At 34.9% G+C, this 12,280-nt stretch overlaps 2 protein-coding genes across 3 annotated transcripts in view; one reads left to right on the forward strand and one right to left on the reverse strand.

The window, feature by feature from the left end:
• Positions 1-2,909: 2,909 nt before the first annotated feature.
• Positions 2,910-9,736, forward strand: LOC125843661 (homeobox-leucine zipper protein REVOLUTA). Its single transcript, XM_049522828.1, has 18 exons — positions 2,910-4,225; positions 4,506-4,665; positions 5,046-5,131; positions 5,288-5,378; positions 5,480-5,575; positions 5,688-5,801; positions 5,891-5,974; positions 6,308-6,463; positions 6,544-6,618; positions 6,742-6,848; positions 6,969-7,143; positions 7,490-7,678; positions 7,790-7,870; positions 7,960-8,094; positions 8,191-8,525; positions 8,752-8,857; positions 9,123-9,272; positions 9,422-9,736. Exons 1-18 carry the CDS (start codon positions 3,993-3,995, stop codon positions 9,572-9,574), a joined length of 2,526 nt encoding a protein of 841 aa, XP_049378785.1. The 5' UTR covers positions 2,910-3,992; the 3' UTR covers positions 9,575-9,736.
• Positions 9,737-10,171: 435 nt separating this feature from the next.
• LOC125843715 (CASP-like protein 5A2) overlaps positions 10,172-12,280 on the reverse strand; it is a 5,831-nt gene continuing 3,722 nt past the window's right edge. Inside the window, exons 2-3 of one of the 2 annotated variants that reach the window (XM_049522896.1) lie at positions 11,758-11,890; positions 10,172-10,748 (exon numbers count right to left, since the gene is read on the reverse strand). In XM_049522896.1, the coding sequence (XP_049378853.1) occupies positions 10,557-10,748; positions 11,758-11,890 (325 nt within the window). In that variant the 3' untranslated portion in view covers positions 10,172-10,556. The remainder of the gene's footprint in view (positions 10,749-11,757; positions 11,891-12,280) is intronic. The other variant, XM_049522895.1, reaches the window with a different exon arrangement.

Here is a 12,280-nt window from a genome sequence, read left to right on the forward strand (position 1 = left end):
TAAATAGTGTGGGGTAATAGGTCCTGCCCAAAGTTTGAGATTGTTACACCAATTTCGATCAAAATTCGAATATATTTCAAACCTTTTTCCCAATAAATTATTTACATTCACATTTTTAGGTCTGATCTTTTCTCGAGCCCTACATAAATATAAGACTTTTTTTACATTAAACTGTCTTTTTTATTTTCCTTCGCTCCAATTAGTACTACTTCCCAAGTCTCATTCGGCTAGAACAATAACAATAACAATGTATCTGGAAAAATCATCCTACTTTTTTTTAATCATACGCAGATTTTATTCCTACCTCGTGAAGACAAAAGAAAGAGGTAATAAATCTTTTTAACCATTTTGGCAGAGAGCAATTAGACCACAAAAGGGCAGAGTAGGCATTTTGGCAGAAGATTTTATTTTCTGACTGATTTGACCCAACCATTTTTTTCATTTTTTTCTTTTTAACAGTACGTGGCGTGGGTCTTATACGTCATTTCACTTACTGTACATCTACTCCGTGTAGTATTTAAATTTTTTTGTTCAATAATCGATATCTATATTGCTATAACCTGCATTTTCGAAATTCAAATTCACGTTTGGAAGTTTCATTTTAAAAGTTAAAAAGATTATTTTTTTAACAAAGATCATTTCATATTTAAGATCTAACTCGAGATATCTGATCAAAATTTATGTATAAAAGTTCTTATATAGTGTATTATCATATTGTTAAGGAGATTATTGTAATTTCAATTAAATGTTAGAATAATTACACTTTGTATATCACCAAATTATTTATAAGATTACTGTAATTTACATTTTTGTTTAGAGAGATTATATTTTAATAGTTTAATTATATTATTTTATGGGTTAAACATGTGATTTTTTTTTTAAAAAAAGGGATAAGGGTCTGAAAAATACCTCAACTTTGGTCGGATATGCTGTTGTGAAACTAAACTTTCATAAGGATCTATTACCTCCCTAGACTATTTAATACCGTATTTTTTACCCCTGACTATTTAATAGTGTATTTTAAAGATATATATGTGTCCACGTGGACACATTACTATTTATAATTTTACATTATTGTTTATGTTCACGTGGACAAATATATATGTTTAAAATACGGTATTAAATAGTCTAGGGAGGTAATAGGTCCTCATGAAAGTTTAGTATCGCAACAGCAAATCCGATCAAAGTTGAGATATTTTTCAGATCCTTATCCCAAAAAAATATAAAACAATTAAATTTTAGATAATGTAATTATTAACTATGCTAATTTTAATACATGAATAATTCTCTTTCTTATCACGGAAAAAATTCTAAAAAGATTTGGCTAAAAAAAATTAAAATGGTAAAAATAATAATAATTCAATTAAAACAGTATTGTGACCATATATGAACAAAGATGTTCTTTGAACTTTTCCCTTTTTTGCTTATATAGTTTATATACAGACCAGAAAATTCATCCAAACAGTAATAATAATATAATATAATATATTTAAAAGAAAAAGGAGTTCCATTATTATACTTTAAAGCAGGTTACTGTATTTTTATATTCGTACAATATAATATCCTTTACATTATAATATGACACAGTTTCTTATTTCTGATGTGTGTTATCCTTTTACTAAATTTGGTCATAAATATTAAAATTTTATATGAAATATATCTATTTGTTATAAAATTTAATCTGATAATTGATAATTCGATTCAAATATTTTTAAGTTTCGACAAACTGATTGGTTATTGAGACTTACACTAAAAAGAGTTGTAGTAGTGTGGTAAGTACTCGTTTTGAGTACGGAGACTTTCACTCACAAAATTTTTAATGAATTTCAAGTAAAATGTATGTCTGAACACTCAAAATGAATTGCCACACGAGAGCTTATAATATCTTTACATTTTATTCTTTTTAAACTTCACTATAAGATTACATTAAGTATGTTGTTGATTTAGTCGAAAGAAAAGATTAATTTTTAAGTCACAATTACAAATTTGTAATCAAATGAAAGCTTAGAATTTCATATCAGATATTTTATTTTTTAAAATTAGAAGTAGAAGAATGAAAAATTAAGTGTAATCAATAAGGTGAAAAGTCCAACCAATGAACTTAGCAACTGAGATTTTTCATTTGAATTAAATATTTATCAAAATAACTTTTTTACATTCTATCTTTGTGAGACTTAATTTGCGAAATTACATTAGATAAGTTAATTTTTTTTTTATGTTCAATTCTCATCAGACTTGACTTACGGTCGAAAATGACCTTTTTACATTCTATCTTTCGTGAGACTTAACTTACGAGATTACACTAGATAAGTTAGTCTTTTTTATGTTCAATTCTCATCAGACTTGACTTATGATCGAAAATGACTTTTCTACATTCTATCTTCGTCAGACTAAACTTACGAAATTACACTAGATAAGTTAGTCTTTTTTATGTTCAATACTTACGATTGAAAATAACTTTTTTACATTCTATCTTTGTCAAACTTAACTTACGAAATTACACTAGATAAGTTAGTCTTTTTTATGTTCAAAACTCATCAGACTTGACTTACGATCGAAAATAACTTTTCTACATTCTATCTTCGTTAGACTTAACTTACGAAATTACACTAAATAAATTAGTCTTTTTTATGTTCAATTCTCACTTACGATCGAAAATAACTTTTCTACATTCTATATCTTTGTCTGACTTAACTTACATCAGACTTGACTTACGATAGAAAATAACTTTTTTACATTCTATCTTTCATGTGACTTATTGAGATTACACTGAATAAATTATTGTTTCGGTAATAAAGGGAGGAGGAAAAAACAAAGAAAACAGAAAAACACAAGGAAGAACAGTGAGGGAAGCAAAGAAGGAGATAGCAGCATAAAAACACAGGCATTTTCGATTTGCGAGCTCAAAAAGCTTTAACTCAAGCAAAATTCCCAAACATTACTGTCTCTCTCACCCATTCTCTCTCCATTTTCTTTCTTTTTCCCCCTTTTTCCTCACCCACCACTCTTCATTTTTCATCATCTTACACAAAAACATCACTTCTCTCTCTCTTAAAACAATAAAAATTCAATCTTTTTTTGTTGTTCCTAAAAAAAACCATGTCCTTTAGAGTTTGTTTCAGTTTCAGATCTTAAGGGGTTGTTTCTACTAATGTTTTGAACCTTATTTTTTCTTCTGGAGTTGAATAAAAACAGAAGAGAAAATCAAGAATCAGAGCAATTTTTTTTTTTTTTCATTCTGTTTGTGAAGGGGTGGTTCTTGTTTTTCTGTATAGAGTAAAGGGTGTTTGTTTGTGTGATTTGTTTTGTCTACTTTAAGAGAATTCATCCATCTCTTTTTCAGTGATATTTGGGAAAAAGAACTCCATTTTTGGCTTGTAACCCGAAAATTCAGGTTGGGTCTCAAACGTGTCATTTATTCCAGCTCAGAATCTTGAAATTCATAAAAAATAATAATTTTTTTTGCTTAAAGATTCCAAAAATTTGAGAGTTTTGAAGCAAAAACCAAAGGGCTATTGGTAGAAAGTTAAAGTTTTTTTTTAATGATGATGGAGTTTGGAGGTTTGTGTGAATGGAAATGGTGTAGTAAAGTATCAAACACGAGTAATTTACAGCTTAAGTGAATTTTTTTTTATTTTGTTGTCCTTTTGTGCCATATCTTTCGTTGAGCAGTTTTGGCTGTACCTTAATTTATAAGTTTAGCGTGAAGTGTATGTTTGAGCCTTGTGTAGAAACCAAAAGGGGAAGAACCTAGGAATCTTCTAGTTCAATCAAGATCGTCCATTTAATCTTGTCTGAGATCCCTAGAAAAAAAAAAGGAACAAAAGAAAAAGATAAAGCCTTTGTTTCAGAGAATCTTAGTTCTCTGTATAGATATATATACATATATATATATAAAGCTGCTAAGGAAGTAGTTTCAGGGAATATATCTACTTGGGGGTGTTTTGAAAATCTTGATTTTTTTAATTGTGGGGTTTGGGATTTGAGGGAAAATGGCTATGGTGGCTCAGCAGCATAGGGAGAGTAGTAGTGGTAGTATTACTAAACATCTTGATAGTAGTGGAAAGTATGTTCGTTACACGGCGGAGCAAGTTGAGGCTTTGGAGAGGGTTTATGCAGAGTGTCCTAAGCCTAGCTCGTTGCGTCGACAGCAATTGATCCGTGAATGCCATATTCTGTCGAATATCGAGCCTAAGCAGATCAAAGTTTGGTTTCAGAACAGAAGGTACACTGTCATTGTTTAGTTTTTCCCAAATTTGGTTTATGTTTTCTTGTTAATTGCATACATTTTATATGTCTATAGTGTACTGTTGATCTGTACTTCACTTTGTTTAGTATTACTCAAATCTTGTATTAATTAGATCAGTGATGATAAACTGGAATGTATCACTGTGGTTCTCCTTGCCTAGGCTTGTTGATTGGGTGGTAGGGTATCTGTAAATTTTAGGTGATTGGGAAATTGAGCTTAGAGTTTGGTATGGAGGGTAAACTTTGTATCATTTCAGGTGTCGCGAGAAGCAAAGGAAAGAGTCTTCTCGATTACAGACTGTGAACAGAAAGTTGTCTGCGATGAATAAACTGTTGATGGAGGAGAATGACCGCTTGCAGAAACAAGTGTCGCAGCTTGTATGTGAAAATGGCTATATGCGGCAACAATTGCAAAGTGTAAGTTAACTTAATTCTTTGTTTATTTTTTATGTCCAAAAGCTCTATGTGTTGCTTACTGTAGATTAATGTCAAACATATCTTGTCTTTTTTGTTAACTTGATGTATTCTGCTGAAGTGTCTACTCACTGTGTATTCTAAGATATACAAAATTCCACCTCTATTGAGTCCATGATTTTAATCAGTCAGTCTTATAATTCTGGAATGTTTTACTTTATATTTGGCACTAAATTTATATGGCATTGTTTTTGTGTAGTAGTACAAGAAACATTTAAGGTCCCGTGACTTAAATGTTGTGAGATGACAGATATCACCAGTCATTTGTGGATCAAGAGGACTTAATTTAAGCTTACTTAAGACTCTACTTGTGTTTTCTGCAGGTATCGGCAGCCACTACTGATGTAAGTTGCGAATCAGTGGTAACCACCCCTCAGCATTCCCTTAGAGATGCTAACAATCCTGCTGGGTAATAATTTCAAACAGCTATTTTTCCCACCCCTTACTTATATGGTGTTCATTCTCAAACGTGTTCATACTGTATCTTTGTTGGAAATAAATGGCATATATCACAATTTAAGGGACTGATTTTTTTTTATCTAAGTCATGTTTATTCTCTATGCAGACTACTACCAATTGCAGAAGAAACCTTGGCAGAGTTCCTTTCTAAGGCTACAGGAACTGCTGTCGATTGGGTCCCGATGCCTGGGATGAAGGTTGAACTCTAGTCAATCATCTTTTACTTTTAAAAATTCAGTATTTCCATCTGTATCATTGACCAGACGGCTAAAAGGCAATATTCTCATTCTATTGTCAGCCTGGTCCGGATTCAGTTGGGATTTTTGCCATCTCACACAGTTGCAGTGGAGTGGCAGCCCGAGCATGTGGTCTTGTTAGTTTAGAGCCAACAAAGGTAAACAATTGTGGAAAGTTTATTTAGAAATAGTACTGCTGCTCCATTGCTATTCTTGGTCCTTTGATGATTGTAGATGTTGTCAGCTTTTTCTAACTAAAATATTTTACAGATTGCTGAGATCCTCAAAGATCGACCTTCTTGGTTCCGGGACTGCCGGAATGTTGAAGTTATCACTATCTTTCCTGCTGGAAATGGTGGTACAGTTGAGCTTTTGTATACACAGGTGAATACCTTCACTTCAATCTTTATTATGTTGTACTTCTGATTTGATTGGCTACCGCATTGAGGGGATCAATGAATCATTTCTTTCAGATATATGCTCCTACCACTCTGGCTCCCGCACGTGATTTATGGACGCTGAGATACACAACAACTCTAGACAATGGTAGTCTCGTGGTAAGCAATCCTTCACATTAGAGTGAGCTTGTGTAGGCTACCTGGCCACTTTTATTAGTTCTGGCATTTCCTGTTTAACTAGTCTTTTAACATCTCAACCTTTCAATCCTTGGATTGAACAAAAGTCTAGAAATGTAATATTTGGATCATATTTAACTAAATGCTGCATTTTAATCCCCGTCTAGACATTTGAGGATCTTGCTACTTAAGTATGATACTTGGCTCCATTATTAGTGATTCTTAATAGTGAATTCTATTAGCTGTGCCATTTCGTATATGTTGCTGATAGTTTCTTTTTGTGTGTGGCATCAATTTTCCCCCCACCTCACCAAGGTTTGTGAAAGATCCCTATCTGGTAATGGGCCTGGCCCAAATCCTGCTGCTGCTTCCCAGTTTGTAAGAGCTCAAATGCTTCCATCTGGATATCTGATTCGACCGTGTGACGGTGGAGGATCAATCATACATATTGTTGACCACCTGAATCTTGAGGTTAGATTTTGCATAGTACTGCATCTTTATCATGAACCTGTTTCACTTGGTAGCTGCAATTCACTGCATATATTTTTCAGGCATGGAGTGCTCCTGAGATTTTGCGTCCACTCTATGAATCGTCAAAAGTTGTTGCACAGAAAATGACTATTGCGGTGAGTTCAGCCCTTGGTTATCATTTAATACTGCATATAAATGTGCATTCATCACACTTTTCATAGCTTACTGCCACAGTAGAAGCAACACTGATTTCATGCTTTAATCTGTTTCCTGTGAAGGCACTGCGCTATGCAAGGCAATTAGCGCAAGAGACTAGCGGCGAGGTAGTATATGGTCTAGGAAGGCAACCTGCTGTTCTTCGAACATTTAGCCAGAGATTATGCAGGTGATGCTTATTTCTGATTTTTGTTGTGTGGCTTTCAGATGTAGAAATTTTATGCTCTATTGAGTTGCCAATTCCGAAGAACATATACATGTACCTTATTAGGCCATTTCTATATTGCAGAGGGTTCAATGATGCCATTAATGGATTCGGCGACGATGGCTGGTCAATGTTAAGTTCAGATGGTGCTGAAGATGTCATAGTTGCTGTCAATTCTAGGAAAAACCTCGCCACCACCTCCATTCCTCTTTCGTCCCTTGGCGGCATCCTTTGTGCCAAAGCATCAATGCTACTCCAGGTGAATAATGGATCTTTCTTGAACTGACCAGAAATTTTTAGTGGACAAGTTACCTTTTCCTTGTTAATACACAGCTAACTGAAGTTCACAAGTTCATTTTTGCATCATCTTTTGTGATACCTGCTGAATTACTGGTCCATATCGGCAATAGATAGACTTGATTCAAAAGAGAAGCTTTCTGTAGTGCTCTTGTTTCATGGAGAACTGGCTCATTTGTTTAGGAAAGAATCGGGATTCCTTGAATGTTAAAGCATGATAATTTTCCTCATTATTTTTGCTTGACATGCGATGTATGAACTCGTAACTGGATCAATGAGAATAACTTAACTCTTTTGTTTCATGACAGAATGTTCCTCCTGCAGTACTGGTTCGGTTTCTGAGGGAGCACCGTTCAGAGTGGGCGGACTTTAATGTTGATGCTTTTGTAGCTTCTGCATTGAAATCTTGTCCGTATACATATCCTGGGATGAGGCCTACCAGATTTACCGGAAGCCAGATAATAATGCCACTTGGCCACACAATTGAGCATGAAGAAGTAAGCAGTTTGCACTCCTTCCTTCTTTCAATTGCTATGCTTGTTGCTAATATAATTATATAAATAATATTATACTTGAGACTTCTTCTCATTTTTGTTTTTGCTTTACAGATGCTTGAAGTTATTAGACTCGAAGGGCACTCTATTGGACAGGAAGATGCTTTTATGCCAAGAGATATTCACCTTTTACAGGTACTTCAGCCTATACTTTGATGTTTCCGTGTGCTGTACCTCACAAACATCCTTGAAGGATATAATGCTAACACAACAATCATTTCCAGATGTGTAGTGGCACTGATGAGAATGCAGTTGGAGCCTGTTCTGAACTGGTTTTTGCCCCTATTGATGAGATGTTTCCAGATGATGCACCTTTGCTCCCCTCTGGGTTTCGCATTATTCCTCTCGAATTAAAATCAGTTGAGTAAATTATCCATCCACCACTCCGTTGAATTTAGCGAATGAGCTGAGTTGAACATTAACATTATAGCATGAATTGTGATTTTATTATTCAGGGTGATGCTCAGGATACATTGAACGCACATAGAACATTAGATCTAGCATCAAGTCTCGAAGTGGGCCCAGCAAGGAACTCGGCTACCGGAGATATGGCCTCTTGTTACAGTGCACGATCTGTACTGACAATCGCTTTCCAATTTCCATTTGAGGACAATCTTCAGGACAATGTGGCTACCATGGCCCGACAGTATGTTCGCAGTGTGGTTTCGTCTGTCCAACGAGTTGCCATGGCAATATCTCCTACAGGAATGAATCCAACACTGGGGGCCAAGCTTTCTCCAGGCTCACCAGAAGCTGTAACATTGTCGCATTGGATCTGCCAGAGCTATAGGTAAGGTCCTCACAACTATAATCTTCTTGTGAGCCTTGATGATTTCTTGATCATGCGACACTTGTACCCTTCTGTTCTGCATCTCTGATTTTCAGTAAGAAGTAAGAGTACTGTTGATTATTTGAGAAATTTATTCCTTTCTCAACTTATTGAGAAAATATACCAGAGTTTTTGAAGTCCTTGTCTGATTGTTAACATTCCATGTTCTTTTGCATTTAATATCCAGTTATCACATGGGAACAGAGTTGCTTCGAGCTGATTCTAGTGGCGATGAATCAGTACTAAAGAATCTCTGGCAACACCAGGATGCTATTTTATGCTGCTCATTGAAGGTATGAAGTTCTCTTGCTACAGAATTTATGGACTCGCCTTGATATAACATATTTCGTTTGTGATTAAGAAACTGTATGTTATGTTGCTATGAAACATGAACATATTCATAAAGAAGAACTTATCTGATTGGCGTTTAATTGTCCTCATTAGTGTTCCAGACATTTTTTTAACATCCCAATATTAAATATTCTCGTTACGTTCTAGTCTTTTGTCTTGTTATAAGAATGTGTCAGTAGGTTGATGATGTTCTCTCTGTTGTTGCAGTCGCTTCCAGTTTTCATTTTTGCTAATAAGGCCGGACTTGACATGCTGGAGACAACATTAGTTGCATTACAGGACATTTCTCTAGATAAGATATTCGATGAACCCGGAAGGAAAGTGTTGCTCTCAGAATTCGCCAAGATCATGGAACAGGTAATTAGCTACTCCGTAGTCTGTAGACTATTCTGATGCTGCAAAATTCATTTTGTCTTCGGGTATAATGGTTTGATCCACAGGCTATTGCAGAGCCAAAAGACCAAAGTTGAGGTTGTTTTCGTCTGACTGTTGTTTCTTGACCACAGGGTTTCGCGTGTTTGCCGGGTGGTATCTGCATGTCAACAATGGGACGACATATTTCATATGAACAAGCTATTGCATGGAAAGTCTTTGCTTCGTCTGAAGAAAACGCTGTCCACTGCTTGGCCTTTTCGTTTATTAACTGGTCATTCGTGTAATGCTGTCATTTTTTTTCCTTTTTTTCGACCTTTCTCACAGAACACTAATAGCCAGGAACACAGATGAATGCGGGGACAAACGAAAATTTTTGTAATATGTAAAATTCCCAGTTTCTTCTGCATTAATTTAATTAAACTGGAAGTTGTATTTCATTTCTTGAAATTCTTGATACTCGTGTAAATCTTAATAGTGCAGCTTTCTTTTTTTTGAGTGAAGTTGCTTGTTTCTGAATATTTGTACAACTGAATGTTAGTCCAGAAAGCTTTTTGATTTTTGTAAGGTCACCTGCCACTGCTATCTTTCCGGTAAATCGAGCTTGATCAAAAAAGTGTACAGTGTATTTGTTCCTGTTCAACCAACTCGATCACCTTTACATGTACCGTAGATTCAGAAAGCTTTAGTGTTACATTAATACTTTGAGCTGCAATAGCTACCATAGCTTCTTTTGTATAACACATCAAATTGATCATATATGACTACATAAAGACAATAATAGCTGCTTGTAAACATTGCATATACCTACTGTCACAATATATATAGCACATTTTTTTCAAAATTTTCAAGATGATTCACTGTCTCTTTAAGACTAGTCAAAATAGTGTCGCATAAATTAAGACAGAGAAAGTATTTCAATAAAAGGTACCAGTGAAATAATGACAACAGAAATAGAGTAGTTATATGCTAGGAAGAATGGCTACATGATATGGTATTTTCAGTGTCATACAATTTAAGCTATGTGATGCCAAGACTGCCTGCTAGAAATTTATGTGCAAACCTTCATATCTAGCAACAGAGTAGAGCACAGCTCAATTTCCCAAATTAACCTGCTTTACGCAATCTGTATTTACACACAGCGGCAGCAATTGTATGTTTTTGGGGGACAATGATCATCTAGACAAAATTTTACAACATCAAAACAAAAGGCAGTACTTTCACAGGATATATTTTGGCATCGTTTGTAATTTCCTTGAGAGCCGTTCTTCACCTGGATGCAAGTGACCAAAAGTTTAAGAGAAATGATGGCAAAGCACAGAACCAGCTAAGAAAAGCCATGGCAGTAGCAGTCTCGAACTCTAAGCAGTGATTTTGAGAGCAGACACCGAGGTCATTGCCAATCAGTACAGTAATGCCAGCAGAAGCACAGGCTGCAGCAAACATGAGGGTAGAAGTGACCTGCAAGAAAGACATTCATGAAGAAGATAAATGGCAAGAAGTCATCAATCTGGAAATATGCTCCACAATGAGCTTATTTACAATCTTATATTATATGAACAAAGTTGAATGTGGTGAATGGGCAGTGGCGGAGCCAGGATTTTACCAAGAGAATTCAAAATATAAAGAAGTAAACACACGAGCCTTCCTTATAGGAGAAAGAGTAACTTTGGATTCTATGCTTACTTGAGAATTTCTTTTGATTTCATCCACATTGTACATGGAAGACGTTTCCTCCTTCAATGGAGATTCAACATCTATGTGCTTTCAACATCAATTACATATTGATAAAAACTAATTTTGACATTGGATATATAGTGTAATTTTTTGATGATTGGGGTTTCATCTCCGCCCATGGGTGGAATATGCTGTTAGAAGTAACTCTAATGTCACTCGTTATGAGATATTTAAAAGACAATGAACTTTTCAAACCTTGGTACATGGTAATTTGCACAATAAAGCGGACGAGTTAACAACCCATGTTAAAGAAGAACTTTTATGGCTGACCTCACATATCTATATCTTAAGAGATGAAAGATGGATCAAAAAATTTCCAAGAATACACTTAAGAAATTGCAAAACTTCCATTGGAAATTAACAGAATCCAAAATATCTGCATTAAGATTTTTCATACCAATAGCAAGGTAAAAAGTTGGAACTTTTTGATATTTTACTCATCAAACAATACAAAATCACAGCACTAATGTATTGAACCGATTCTTATGGGAGCTTTTCTCTGTCGTATCAAGTCCTTGCATGTCTGATTGTACCAAATTGTGCAAGGGCCATCAACTTTCTAGTTTCTATGAAGATCCAAATTTTTGTATCACACGAAGAAATCAGAATGTTTGACAAGTTGATATGCATCTTTTTTATCGTACAAGAATACTACTTCAATAATCCCTTCATTCATTTATTAGCACAATTACTATTACGTGATTAAGTTTTTGATGAATCTGTAACAACTTACCCCATCACCGACAGCAAATAAGCTCACAACCCGAGAATTTTGCAAGCACCGTCCAACAAGGAGAGCATAAACATCAAGAATTCCTAGAGACAAGCTCCATAAGCTCTGCAAGCCAGCAGCAGCGACAAGGTAACTGGGAAACCAGATAAGATGAAAAATTCACCATAAAGCAACACAACTTCCAATAAGAATGTTCTTGATCAAAGGGATAAAGGACATAGCACTTGCGAAAATATAAGCCAAATATGAGATACCACCCAAAAGAAAAGAGTACTTAGATTTCCCTCACTCGCATTTACAGAAGAGATCCAAACTTCTAACAAGATATATGATGAATTATTGGCAGCAGCCCAATTAGTTGACTTCAAGTAAATGGACATACCACGTGATTAACTAGCACATTTAGGCAACACTAGATCTATGTTAAATTGTTAACAACAGAATTGAACAAAGTCCGGTTCGAACAACCATCCAGTGAGATAATGTGACAGAAAAGAAATTTATAAAAGGAGCAAAAGGTAAA

The sequence above is a fragment of the Solanum stenotomum genome, chromosome 11 (assembly GCF_019186545.1).
Source record: "Solanum stenotomum isolate F172 chromosome 11, ASM1918654v1, whole genome shotgun sequence".
NCBI lineage: Eukaryota > Viridiplantae > Streptophyta > Magnoliopsida > Solanales > Solanaceae > Solanum > Solanum stenotomum.